Source organism: Microplitis demolitor, chromosome 2, assembly GCF_026212275.2.
Source record: "Microplitis demolitor isolate Queensland-Clemson2020A chromosome 2, iyMicDemo2.1a, whole genome shotgun sequence".
NCBI classification, from domain to species: domain Eukaryota; kingdom Metazoa; phylum Arthropoda; class Insecta; order Hymenoptera; family Braconidae; genus Microplitis; species Microplitis demolitor.
Genome location: NC_068546.1, coordinates 6,351,305 through 6,366,337, shown reverse-complemented (window position 1 = coordinate 6,366,337; position 15,033 = coordinate 6,351,305). Strand labels below are relative to the sequence as shown.

Here is a 15,033-nt window from a genome sequence, read left to right as displayed (position 1 = left end):
CAGCATTTTTTCCGAAACAAATATCACTCGTATCGTTCAGAGACTTTTTTTTGTTACTTAGTGTTATAAACAAATCGGTACGATAGAAAGTTGTTTCAGAAAAAATGCTTTCAATTGGTAGCATTGTCTATTTGTCGACTTTTCTCATCGGTACTGTAGTTTGATAAAAACCCAATTCGTTTATAACATTAGCCAACAAAAAAAAAGGTCTCTGGACGATACAAGTAAAATTCGCTTCGGAAAAAATGCTATCGCGATTTTGTTAATTTTTTCAATCTAATTCGGACTTTGAAAACATCTATTTGTTTATAACTCGAGTTAACAAATAAAGGAAAAACGTTTATTTTTGTCCAAGTCAAGGCTTTTGAAATAGCGATGTGCGTTTGATTTATTTTTCGAAAGCCTTGACTTGGTCAAAAATAAACCGAAGGGCAATTTTTTTTTTCTTTAATTTTCTTTGATTTCAGGTCTAGTTTTCAAAAAAAAATTACAATAAGATTATTTATAGGTATCTTCTATAATTTCTTGTTGTAGATATCGTTTTTTTTTTTTTTTTTTTTTTTTTTTTTTTTCAATGCTACTGTTTTACGCTAGTGCTGCTACCAGTAGTTGATGAGGAGAAGAAAAGAAAAAAATTATTTACTTTTGTAATAATAATAACAATAGTAAAAACAAAAATGGCCGTAAAACTTTACGTGAGTAATCAGTTTTACGTTCTTAATTAATTACAATTAAACTAAAAGGATTTAGACTGTTTTTCCCCGTAACTATTTTGTTAAGGGAGATGATTATATATTGTTTATGAATATAACAATATATAAAGTGTATTGTTCATACAATAAGTATATTGCACGACGAGGTATTGAATGCTAAGACACAAATTTATTTTCAAACTGATGAACAAGAAATTGAAGCACAGTTGCTTCTACAATGTTGTTCTTAACACTAACTTATGAGATAAAATGCAAAAACTTACTAAGTTAGAAAAACAAGCCGGGAAGGGATGAATTTTAAAGTAGTAAACGATGTTACGTCCGAAATGACATAACATAGAATTCAGTCCCTTATTTCGAGTCAAGACACCGAAGTCCTTTACTCGGGTAACGGGGTCCACGTTATTTGGTGCCGAGCATGGATATGGATAGGAGGAGTGTGTATGTTCTTAAGATTAATTTTAAAAATGTCAGGACTTACTACTCTGCTGGTTTATTGATAATTTGGTTGAAGATGTACAATTTGATGACGATCACAATGATCAGTGGTGGCTGGACAATACACTCGGATGCTCCCGGTTTTCGCTGCTGTGGCGTGGCGGCAAGTAGATTGGAGGCGTTCTACGTTCTGCTGGTGTGGTTACTTCTTTCGCAAGTTCACTAATCACCTTACCCTTATTTAATTTTAGAACTACTCTCGAATGAAAGATTGTCGATAGTCGAACCTTCGGATGGTAATCAGGCCGAAATAACGAGGTTAGAATTTAGTATGAGTCACCGAATCTGACTTAGATGTCCCGCACAACCGAGGTTCAAGATAATGAAAAAATTAAATAAAAAAAAATGAAACTGTTCAAGAAATTGCCTAGTAATTTAATGACTCCCGAATCGACCGAGAAAGTTCACGAAAATCGAACAAACATTGGCTCCAATGACGGGTTAATGGGTTGAAAATTGGTTTAACTGATTTATGTAGACGTACGAGTTATACTTCTGGAGCGTTGTTCAGAATTTCTAAGTTGCAGATTACTCTGAGAAGAAGAAAATAAAATATGGAATACGGCGACTGCTCGCGTGGTAACCGATGGGTCTTTATATACCCTCGAACTGAGTAATTACTGGGAGAATATTTCGATCAACTGGGGGCATTAAGTTCTTTTTTTTTGAGTCAGAAACAGGGGCATGGGTGGTCCCATTTTTGAAGGGAACCAATATATCTCAACTTGGTTGTGAGTGGGTGGAAAACCTGGCCCCTTGATAAGGGAGATAGATACATAGTTCATTTAGACTAAAGAGAGATACAATTTACAAGGAGGAGAGAAGTAGGTGGGCCCCGAAATTGTACTTGATAGAAATTTGGAGGAGGTGGGATGAGATATCACAAGATGGGGTAACGAGAAGGTGGAGAAATAATAGGTGAGATTTCCTTTGTTCCAAGCAGGATAGGGGAAGTGTATGTAGAATAAGATGTGTAACTAGGCCAGGGGGATAAGGAGTTATCGATAAGGCATGACTCGCGGCTGCGGGAGCTGGTAACAATGGCCACCTTGGACATCGTGATTTATAAGAAATTTTATTGTAATCTTGGCTTTGTGTTTAAGTTTACACAGCTGCCTCTTGTTAAAATTTTTAGAGAATAGATACAGTGGTAATATTATAATTTATACGCATCAACGTTAAAACACGGAGTAGCTGTTATCTATAACCAGAACAAAGAGTCATAGAGTAAGGAAAAAGACTATACCGAGTTGAATTTTAATAATAAAAAAAAATAAAAAGACGAGTACTGGTAAATCTCGGTAAACATAGGGTGGCTGATGATGACTCACTGCGGGTAAAAGAACGCAACTGAAGAATGCGGTTGTTATAATATTCCGATTCTGAGAATAACCGACCATGGCCAGGTGGCTGAATTAAACAATCCTTCATTATGAGAGCTCGCGAGATAAGGAAGCCAAGAACGAGATTACCGTAACGGCTGCTCATAGGTTTTGTCTTTTATAATAAAACCTTATTAAAATTTACTTAATTACCTCAGAACGTAACACACCTCCGCACTAAAGAATGAACGTTGGGGTCCGATGACCGCGACGTGAATGTCCTCGTGTAGTGTCCAGCCAGCATCACATAGTTGTTTCTTAAGTCTATTGATCTTTTAATCATAACAATCTTTTCTGTAATTAGATAAGGTAAATTTATTATGTGCTCAACAGATGGGGTTAACCTTGGAGATTATTATTTTAGTGGACAACAGTTGTCCGAACGTATATATACATATTTTTTTCTCCCCCTTTTTTTTTGCCTTTTTCTCTCCCTGGGTATTTTTTGTTCTTAAATTTTTTTCTAAATTCGCAAATATTTTATCTCTCGTCTCTTAATAACTATGGCAAAAAAAAAAAAATTTTTTTTTTTCTTTTTTTTTTTTGGTAGTTAGATTATGCACGGAATATCAACAATGGCAGAGAGCTGATAATGCTAAAACTCATTACAGGTACATGAAGTTAGTAGGGTTGAGAGATAATGATGGTCAGGTATCGGTTTCCTAGCCCTTGCATGAATTAAAGGCTAAAAGAGCCAGAATAACAAACGCAAATAAAACAAAACATTATTAATCGGAAAATGACGGCTAGTGATTATTAAACAGGTGAATTATAATTTCCTTCCGCTTAACTCCTCGACCGTCAGGGTGAGAGAGTTATTGACACACCTGTATCGACGAAAACCATGCATGTCTATTTGCACAGTTGATCTAGCGTATGTCTATGATATTATTGTGGAGAACCATTATCTGGCTACCCACACCGTTGATGATATCGCTGCAGGTGGGAAACAGGTGTTGGAAAATTTCCTTCGTGATTTCTGGTTTTGTCTTAGCGATGTCCAGGGGGTGGGGATTTCCTCGGTAGTTAGTAAGGGCCGGGTGCTCTTATAAAGCGGCGTATTTTCTCGACTGTGGTTAGTGCAATTACAACTTCTATTGTGAGTACTATTACTTCGCTAAGTTTTCCCATGTCGTCGTCAAAGAATGGTGAAGTACGTCGGTCGAGGTCCCCGAGCCGGTTCAGCCAACTCAAGAGCAGTTGGAGATCACCGTCACCGTCAATGGATCGCTTTCGTCCGCTACGATGTAGTTCTGCTAGACCCAGGTCACCCCGGCGATCCCAACCATCCCAGGGATCGCATCGTGAGAGGTCATCCGGGCGAGATAGTTCGCCCCGCCGGAGCGTGGACAGGCGACCAAGAGGACCCCGTGGACGTCCCATTTGTCCTCGTTGCCAGACGGACGACATCCATTATAACGTGGGTGAGTGTGAGGCGAATCTGGTGGCACGGATGGCGCAGCGGGTGGAGTCGGACACCAGGGGGCACGGTCTAGGATTGACCTTGGAAGAGGTGCATGCCCTGTTCTGCGATGCCCAGGCATATGACTTCGTAGAACTTCTACGGCTACCATTGGTCTTCGTCCAAACGAGTAGCAGTGCCAAGAAGGAGCGAATTCTTCTCCTGGATCCCCTGGTACACGCGGTTAAATTGGACACTGAGGTAGTCACTCGATGGCTGGACAACATCCCTACGCGGGAATTGGCTAAAGTTCCCCCAGGGGACTCTCTTCTTCGGGTAAGGATTTATTGTAATTATTATACCCCCTTTTTTGAAATCACCGAGTTTCACGTCCTTTCTTGACATTACCAAAAAGGTATTACCGCCTATATTCATTCTCCCTTTTCTTGGTTTCAGTATCTGATGGAGCTCCAGCACTTTGACTTCCTGGAGTGGCTGGACCTCAACAAGGCTCCTGCTGTGATTTCCTTCCGATTGGAGGAGCTGCGTAAGGAGTATCAACTGTTGGGCCTTAGCCGAAGAAAATGATCTCCCGGGCCAAAAGGCACAACTGAATAATATTATGCCTGTATTTTTGTATCTCTTATGTATTTAGTCGTAAGAAATTGTTAAATAAATATCCTTAATTTGGAGTTGTGAGTATGTTCCTTTTGTTAGGTAACCCGATGTCCCCCTTTTCCCTCTTGTGTTTTTTTTTCTTGTCATCGTAGTATTGGGATGTAAGTTCAGCGGTGGGGGTGACCAGGGGATTCTCCTATCCTTAAATTGTAATTACCTTAAATACATCTATTATTAAATAAACTACCCCGCATGAAAAAAAAAAAAAAAAAAATCTTATATCCTAAAATTCTACTGAATAATATAACACATTTTATATTACAACATAATTATTTATGTAAGAAGTCATATATATTAACATAACTATTTTATTTCTCTTTAATTATATTTTAATTTAAAAAATTTTTTTTTTTGCTTTAATTATATAATTATATATTTTCAAGGTATACAACCTGATATATAATATTATATGTTGGCATATATTCAAGCTATATGAACTCCATATATTGAAAATTATATTATAACCACATAAGTCATTTATTAATATATAAGCTAATATATATTATCGACATAAAATTTCAAGTCCGAAAGGTTTATTCCAAGCCTATATCAAGTTGTAAACCTAAAAAAAACTTAATTCAGTTTTTTTTTGTCAGAGTTGTAAATTGACATCCCCTGATTGAAACGCACACTTACATGCAACCATATATATGGTCAGTTCTACTTAATATGTACTGAGATATCCGTTCTTTCTTTATTAATCTGTATCTTTATTTTCTTTCCTGAGTTAAGCTGATAAATAGAATATTCATTTTTCCGATAAAAAAAAATATGTATATTATATATTTTTAAGTATATTATCCAATATATAATAAGGAAAAATATAATGAAAAAAAAGAAATTGTTTTTTTTTTTTTTTTATATAGCCGTTACTATACCTCAAAATATATGTCTCGATTATATTTCATTATATAGGAATTTATAACCGGGAAATTATACTTTTAAAATATACAATGCTCTATAATAAAATATATATTTTCTTCTATAGTTGATGTCATAAGAAAGAATATACTTTCAAATTATATGAACAATATATTTAACATACATAAATTTTTGCCGTTTTATATAATTATATATTTTCATATATAAAATAAAAATATACATTTTTTTCATGCGGGACCGTTCTTAGATTATGACATAAGTTTAATACCCCTGACACTAAATGGAGAGAGAGTTAAACGTTTAGTACCTGATTCCTGTCCCTCCTCTTACCTGGTATGATTTCTTGTATTTATTAGTTAATTATTCATACACAAAATAAAAACAAAACTCTTTTGTAAGTTGTGTGGATAATATTAACCAGGAAGGTTAAATAGCCTTTTATTTTTAGTAAGTATTATAAGCAGGTAAGAATCTCTTATGTTTACCAAAGGGCTTACGATAGTACCTGGATTAAGACACTCCCGCGGTCACCGTCTTATCCAAGGGAAATAATGTCGAGAGAGAAGAGAAAAAAGAAAAAAAAACAAAAGGAATAAGGTGAGACCGTAAGAGAGTTCATGGTTTGTATGTGATTTTAATTTCATTAGGACGCATTCAAACAAAAAAAAATGTATATAATTGTACGTGTTATGCGCAACTAACTAAGTTACAAATATTAGGGATTCCCCTTTTTTTTTAAACGACGCATATAATAATAGAATATAATTAGAAGTTTATTTTAACTTGTGGTTCAATTATGGTATCGACATTGGAGTTTTCCATTGGCACACAATATTTCAGGTTACAACAACTGATTCGTTGTTAAATTTAACGCATATAATGATAGATTATAAAAAAAAATTATTCTTTTAGAGTGGCTCTATTATAACATCAAGTTTTTTTTCTTTTGTTTTTTTTACATAATACTTAAAATTACAAGCAATTGATTAGTGATTAATTGGTCGCCCAGTCTGGTACAGTATAATATAAGATTTTGACACACAATATCGAAGATTATAAACAATTGATTATTGGTCCTTTTTGACACATATAATAATATAATATTTTGTTTTTTTTTTTTGATTTTTTTTTTTTGAAGAGAGAAAAAAAAATCCTTTTTGAACCATAATAGTTAAAATTATAAGCAACTGGTTAGCGACTGGTTTGTCGTCATAGTATATAAAAAAAAGAATTTTTATACCTTATCTCTAACATTACAAGCAATTGATTATCACTCGTATTTTGACGTAGATAACAATATAAATTTTTTTGTTTTTCTCTTTTCTTTTTTTTTGACACAATTTGTAAAAAATTATAAACGACTAATTAGCGACTAAATTGTCGTCTATGCGATAGAACATAGTATGAAATTTTTATACTTGGTATTTAAGATTATAAACAATAGATTATTGGTCGTATTAAACATATATAATAATATAATACCCCTTTTTTTTGGTTTTCTCTCTTTTTTTTTTTGCACAAATAGTTAAAAATTATAAGCGACTAATTAGTGACTAAATCGTCGTCTATGCGAATAAACATAGTATAATTTTTTTATACTTGGTATCTAAGATTATAAGCAATTGATTATTAGTCGTATTAAACATATATAATAATATAATACCCCCTTTTTTTTGGTTTTCTCTCTTTTTTTTTTGCACAAATAGTTAAAAATTATAAGCGACTAATTAGTGACTAAATCGTCGTCTATGCGAATAAAACATAGTATAAATTTTTTTATACTTGGTATTTAAGATTATAAACAATAGATTATTGGTCGTATTTGACATATATAATAATATAATACCTTTTTTTTTGTTTTTCTCTCTTTTTTTTTTACACAAATAGTTAAAAATTATAAGCAACTGGTTAACGACTAAATTGTCGTCCATAGTGATAAAACATAGTATAAATTTCTTATTACATAATATCTAAGGTTATAAGCAATTGATTAGCAATAGTAAAGCATTTTATAGAGAGAGAGAGAAAAAAAAAATTGTAGTAGCATAATAATGAGCGTTGCCATTTGGTTAATATTTGGCCTACATGGTAACTATCTTTTCGATTTTTTTTTTCTCTTTTTTTTTTTATAAAAGAAGTGACACACAAAGAAAAGATGTAAACGTCTAGCCTATGAGTTCGCAAGTAATTAGGTGTGCCCAAAATTACATGCAGTTTCCGAAATGCAAATTTTATTATTCCTAGGGCGTAACGGAAGTATTGCTATGAGACAATTTATTATCTAATGAGTTATATAGGTAATAAAAGAATTTATTATCTTAACCTTCTTCTCAGAGCACCTGATCTTAGATGACAAGCAAGGGAGTTTGCACGATTAATATGCGGCACTCATGATGATGACAACCTTAGGGTTAGTTGTACATAGGAACCGAGAGAGAGAGTAAAGGGTGAAGGAGGGAGAGGGAAGGAGAGGAAAGGAAAAAAAAATAATGTGTATATATATATATATATGTATATACAAGGGAACAGGAACAATCAAGGGCTAAATCTCAGGATAATTAGAACTTCCGTACACCTCACGAAGTTAATATGGTAGGATCCTGGCAGCAGAGCAAAGGAAGAAGTTTAGTAAGGACGGACCTCCCGTTTCTTTTGATTGAATAAGATTATAAGGGAAAATGAGCGGGTTATCGTTATTCCAACTAAGGGAGAAGGGAATGAATGAAATACGGTGAAGGGTTATCGTAGGTGACTTACAAGGTGGAAAGAGAAAAAAAAAAGGACTTTCGGGTTTTTTTTTCTCGTGATTAAATTAAGACCTCGTCATCCTCGCCACTACTGTATTCCACCATATCGATGCACTCCGCCAGTAAGTAATTATATTTGAAATGGGTAGCCTTTAGTAAATAATTCCTCATATCCGCTCTGAAATCACTAGCGGGGTGCCTGTCCTCCAGGTAATTGAGCAGAAGTGAAACCAGAGAATCGGGATTCTGGTTCGAGAACATCGTATAGACGGTCTGTCGTTCTTGCAGGAAAAGTTCGGTATACTTTTTCACATACCGGGTACTGGTAGCCCCACTCAGGTAGCATTGCCCGTGCGTTTCACGATATTGCATAGCAAGGACCGGATTTTCGCTCAAGTGTCTGTGAGGTAGCGTTTGTCGGTAGTTAAATAGCACCACCGTAATCTGGTGGAAGTACCAGATTAACATGATCCGACTCGTCATGTATTTTTTGACGTTAGTATTGTGGCCCTGCGATATTATAAGTTCTTGAGTGGTGTAGCAAAGGGCGTTATACTCATCCGTGTCTAGGGATACGAATTTGATGTCTCTGATCATTTCCTGTAGCTGCACCCCCCTTGGCTTCCAAAGGTTGTAGAGGGATGTGACGTGGTTGTAAGTGTCCCGACCTTCTCGGTGGATCCGTTTGGCCTCAGCGTACGTTGTAATCACCGTATCGGCGCGTGGGTACGGTAAGTAGATGGGAATTCCCTGCAGTGCTAGAACGAGTTCCATGGATCCTTCTCCCTCTCGTTGGATTACGGGGTCGAATTTGGATTGCAGTTGATGGATCATCTCCCCGAAGAAGGTTGCATGGTCTGGCGATAGTTGTCTCACGTACCCTTCCATTGCCCACACCTTAAAGAAAATTCTGTATGATTATTGCATTCTCAATCCGTGGCGCTGATATGCCAACACATCTATTGCCGCCCCTTTTCGCACTGACTCTCGGCCAACCCAAAAGACCAAAATACACTCGGGACATTTAGTAGCGTCGTCCATCCGATGTATAGGTTGATAACATCGCATACATATTATGTCGGTGATTTGGGACCTTTGGATCAACGAGTGAGTGGAAGTAACACTCCAGGTTTGGTTTACGACTGTAGTCCTTGTTAGCCCAAAACCCTTGGCGCAAGTTTTACAGAGTTTCCCCCTTTCACTGACCCATGAAACGCCTGATTTGCAAACCAGATGATTTATCGGGTGCCATATGTCTCGTTCTAAAGTGGTTTTGTAAGTGAACATATCAGAAAAAACTTGTTGAATCAAATTGGTTACTGCCATACGAAGCCGCGAGAACTTGGGTTGGGATTCGGGTATTTCTTGAAGGATTTCGTAAACGCTGTACATTGCGTCGTAATAGGGTCGCAGTTGTGGTGCCACTTCTATTGTGCTCATTCGGTGGCGTAAATCCCCCTTTTGGTTGCCTTCCGACGTATAAGCGGCAAGTATGGCTCGAGCAGAGCTGGTTGTGGTTACTTCGCGGGGGGAAGTTTGAGAGGAAGTGCAAGAGGATTCTGGCTGAGGGGGTAAAGATGAGATGCCCTTTTTAGTGGGCTTCCGTTTTAGGGACCGTTTTCGTGAAGATGACCCCGAAGGCGCTGGTGAAGAATATGGCTCCGAGGGTGTCGACGGTTGCCTTTTCCTAAGGGACATTTTTCGAGAAGGAGTCGAAGCTTCATTTTCTGGTATAGTATGAGGGGGTGCTTGGCCTCCCGAGGAGGACGTAGCGAGTGGAGATGAGGGAAGTTCTTCATCGGTTTCTTCTAAATTAGACATCTCTCCCCCTTGGTTTCTTGCTGCTAGTAGTGGGGAATCTGCCTGAGTAGCGAGGGGAAGGTTCCGGGAGGGCCCCTTGCCGAGGGTAGGAAGAAGAGGGGTGGTAGAAAAAGATGTAGGGAGTGAGGAAACACGTTGCATTTCTTCCGGTAAATGAGTTGCTAATTGCGCGAGGTATTCCTCAAGTTCTTCTTCTGAACTAGTTTTGTCTTGCTGTGAGATCGGTCCGAGAACGTATTGAAGGTCAAAAGGGTCCATTATTCCTAAAACAATTAAACATGTAGCTCGTGAGCCGCCTGTCTCAAATAAGTGTAGTAAGTCTGTGGTGGTTCGACCCCTGTAGGTTCGGTGTCTTCTGTGTTTTCGGTTGTCGTGGGAGCAGTGGGTGGTGATTCCCGTGTTGCCTCCTCCTGGACGGTTTTCCTTGTTCCTAAGTGAATGAGCAAGTGGGTCATCGAACTCCACACTGCTCCTATTAAGTGAATGGACCACCCGTATATCGAATGAAGGGCGTAGACGTGGATCACCGTATCAACGGCTAGTTTGACGAATCGAATGATTAACAGTAGCCCGATTATCCCGGCGCTAGCGGTCCCGAAGGTTAAAAACGACCCCCATATCCTTACCCAAGCTCCTTCTGCGATTTTTGTTAGAGCGTCTTCATCGAGCAAGTTTACAAAATTAGCACCCTGACGTTGGGATGGTTGACCCGTAATAGTGCGGGCCAGCGTATTTAATACGGTCGGCCGTTCCGCAGGGAACATAATGCTAGACCGTAGATTTTTCAGGTCTTCGTAACTATATATCCCGCTGGTTGCCAGTGAGCTTGGATTCACATACGACCAGGTTACAGTCGTAGCGGGCTTCAGGTTATCAGGCGCGGCAATGGCAGTCAACTTTGGAGTAAAAGTATACCAGGAATCGGCCAACATATACATGGTAGGTAAAATTGAGTTACAATTGATTTGGGTACCGGAATTTAATAGGATGTGTGTTCGGGGAGTTAGGAATACACTGGAATCATTGTCCTTGGACACGGGTAATTGTTGGTAACATTCGTTTGTTGTTCGTACCCGAACATTTACTGGTACGCATTTAATTAGATGGATAACTTCTCCAGCTACGACAGCCATATACCCGGATCCCTTCATTAAGTGATACGCGAATTCGTCGGGTGTCTGTGTGGCGTGCATAAGGGAATTTTTTAATATTTGGACTTCTAAATCGCACTTATGTTTCAAAATGTCGCGGTAAAGGTGATCGACTTGAGTTCTAATATGGCGTTCGACGTAAACGAATTTCGAATTCACGTATGCCATAAGATCAGCGTTCTTACTAATGATTGCTTTTTTCTTAGGGAAAACGTTTACCTCAGTATATTCTACAACAAAAAGTTGTGGGTGTTCTGTTCGTATTAGCTGATATCCACATAATATCTGACGCCCCTTTCGTAGAAACGCGAATGTAACGTCCCGGCTTACCACAGTATATACTACCTCCTTATTTTCCTTATTAGCACCACCTTCATCTATTATCTTCGAAGCGGGACCGTCGTATAAGACTTGGTACCGCTCACCAACGCAACCGTCAGTAGGTAGGGGTGACCAGAATGTGTTTCCCGCGTCAATGTCGGAACAACTGCCCTCAGCCAATGGGCACACGACTCCGGATCGCAGTAACACCAAATTTTTTTCCAAGTCTACTTGGGCGTAATAATCCCTCAGCTCTATCGTCGCATACCCCTGTACAACTACGTTGTTCCATACCCCGTAGGGGTCTGCGTAGGTCACCCTGTCGCATCCCCCGTTAACCTCGATTCCTCCCGCTAAGGTTATACTGTGAGATGATGAGGAATTTGATTTGAGACCGACAACCTGGGTGTCTACCCCAAGGTGAGCAATTCCCGTGTTATGGATACTTTGACACTCATCTGCCCCTATGGATTGCAGATAAGTATTTTCTGCGCCCTTAACTATAGAACTATGACTGTGAACTCCGCAATAAGTAATAGTTCGTTTTATATTTATTTTGCATTGAATAACTCTAGTACTTGTATATTCATTTAGTTGGAGTAATTGAATGCGTAATTGAGTCGTATTTACCTTAGGTTCTGGAATATTGCATTCACCCACGTTTAGTAGCGACAACGTGGTAACATTTAGACCAGGTGCCCCACAATCATAGCCAATGAGAGCTCCAACTGGATTCAGCAGCAAAGCGAACCAAAGAGTGAACATGACCTGCCATCCCCGAATGCTCGTTGACCGACGTAGCTTGTGGATGAATCTCTTCCTTCCATTTGAAGCATGAGGAAGGGTAGTAGCACCCCGTGGGTCTTCATACTCCGACTTCCAGGGCGATGGTGGTTCCCGGTCCAATAAGGAAGCAGCTTCTTCTTGAAATTCCTCCACTATACCCAGGGTATCGGACGAGCTTGGTAATAGGGGAAGGGAGGAGGGACCCCTGGAACGCATTAATTCTGTCCCCGGTCCCATGGCTACATAAGTATTGTCTTCTACACGCAACGAGCGGGGAATATCGTACTCGCTGTTGAGGTATTCCGGTGATTCCTTAATCAACCATTTCTTCGCCCGATACACATTATTTAGTGCACAGTGGTATCGTTTACCCAGTTCCTTACCGTGAAAGAAGCAATATTCCTCCGCGCATGGTAATTGTCCGAGGGAAGGCATTTGACGCGAGAGATTGTCAACCTGTACCCCTGTAATATCAGTTAAAAATTTCGATACTTCGGTACCGAACCCGAAAACTTGTGTCGAAATCCGAACTAAATGGTGTAATCGACGATAAGTCAGCTCGAGGTCCATGCCCCTGGTCTCCCAAACCATCCCATGTAGAGCCGTCCTTACGATACTACGCCGACGAGTTTTGTAACTCATGTTATACAAGGAAAACGGATAATCAACCATCCAATGTTCTTGATTCGCTCGTCCCATATCTAGCACTGCGATTTCCTTTGGCACCAACTGTCCATGGTCATCCTCAAATCCTTGAACGTCGATCACGATACAGGTTTGGTGAGGGTTGTCCCATACCATATTTTTGCGATACGCACCCGTTGTTGTATTTTGATATGCGGTCATGTTCCCTCTGCAAATAGATTATGATCTCTCATATAGCAGACTATTGAGTGGTACGACCGCTCTTAGTAAGATACATCTATACGGTATATAGGTTTAGGAAGGATTCTTTTTTTGTGCCTTTACCCTACCGTTATAGGAGAGGAAAAGACAATCTGGGAACCCACGATTTTGTAGTAGATGCTTTAAAATTACACTTAATAATTATTATCACTATTATTCCTATGACTATTGGTTTTACTATTACTATTATTTGCCACGTCTCACCCTTCTTCCTCCTGAGACCTTACTCGTGGGGATTACGAAATTATAGCGCGGGCTACCAAGACAATAAGTTCTCGGCAGACAGCGCAGCGGGTTAAACTAGGGGCACACTTCGCGCAGGCTACCAAATGGCCACATGGTAGAAATACTATTCCCAGCTCCTCGCACAGGCATATTTTACACCGATTTTGGTCTTCAGTCCCCCATGTGGATTCAACAACCGTTTCCGCGTCGCTTCCCTCTTCGCGACAAATTTCGGGCTCGCGTTCGCACTCGGACACTCTAATTACCCGCTCTGGGGGCTCAGGGTTATCTGGGAGTATTGGAATGCCCATTTGTTCTTGGACACGATCGATGAATGACTGGCCCTTTACTGACCATAACCAATAACATTTATTAAACCATTTCGCATGCTCGACCCATGGATCATCTTCCTTTATCCAATATTTTAGTCCCCCACCACAGTGGAAGCACAGGGTCTGGTCGTTACAATTGGCGTACAGGAATCCGGCTTCCGCTAACCGTTCCTTGGATTGGAGATTAGTGGTTGGCCAGTCGTGGAAGCTTTCAAGTCTTCGTTCGTAGCTCGAACATTCGGGATACATGGGGCCCCGTGGTTTCGCTAGATTCAGGTGCCCAAGTTTGAGGAATTGTGGGACCTTGGGTGAACTCTGTTCGGCGGGAGGGTCAGGTATAACAAAATAATTCCCGTCCATGAGGAGACTCCCCCGTCCGGGTTGCTCAGCTGGCGTAGGGGCTGGGACTGGAGTTAATGTTATATCGACGATAGGTAGAGTTTGAACGAACCGGCAATTGGGCTGCCAACGCCGATGGCTGGCTACCGGGTCTTCGCCCTCTTCCCATCGGCCAATTCGTACCGCACACTCATAGCACGTTACTTGATCTCCGACGCCAATGTAAAAGAACCCCGCAGCGGCCAGGTCTCGTAGTAACGTTGGAGGACCCGTCCAGCCGGCGAAAGTCTCGAATCGACGTTGTTCGCAAGCATACTGGATAAATCGTGGTACTGTGACATGGGAGTGTGGCCCGTAACCAATGGTTAGTGTCGGAGTAGGCGTCCTTCGCCTAGGTGATTGCCCGCGGTTCTGCGACATTGGTGCTGCAACGATCGTTATGACTGTTAATGAGCTTACTAATCTGATTCCTCCTCTCTTTTTTTTTGGAAGAATAGTGGGGAAGAGGGTGAAAGGGGGAAGATCGGATGTGAACAGGAGGGAAATAATAAAAAAAAAAAAATAACTATTATGGTTTCATTGTTATGTATAGCTTGGGTCTTCTTGTTGTGTTGTGTTTTTTTTTCTTTTCATTCGTCCTCGCTACTATCACCTTCTTCGTCGAGAGGCTGTATGTGGGAGTAAGCTAACCGGTTAGGGTGGACTATTTTAACCTTGCGGTTTATTTTTAACTTAATATTACCGTCAGGCATGATCTCCAGGATTTCATATGGCCCATCATACGGTAAGTGTAGCTTGCCCTTTTTGTGTCCCTTCAATAAGAACACGTAATCACCGAGGTGGAATGATA

General features: G+C 39.6%; 1 protein-coding gene across 1 annotated transcript; it reads right to left on the bottom strand.

Annotated features, from left to right (window-relative positions):
• Window positions 1–13,523: 13,523 nt before the first annotated feature.
• Window positions 13,524–14,603, bottom strand: LOC103574594 (baculoviral IAP repeat-containing protein 7-B-like). Its single transcript, XM_008554071.3, has one exon. It carries the CDS (start codon window positions 14,601–14,603, stop codon window positions 13,524–13,526), a length of 1,080 nt encoding a protein of 359 aa, XP_008552293.3.
• Between the last annotated feature and the right edge of the window lie 430 nt (window positions 14,604–15,033).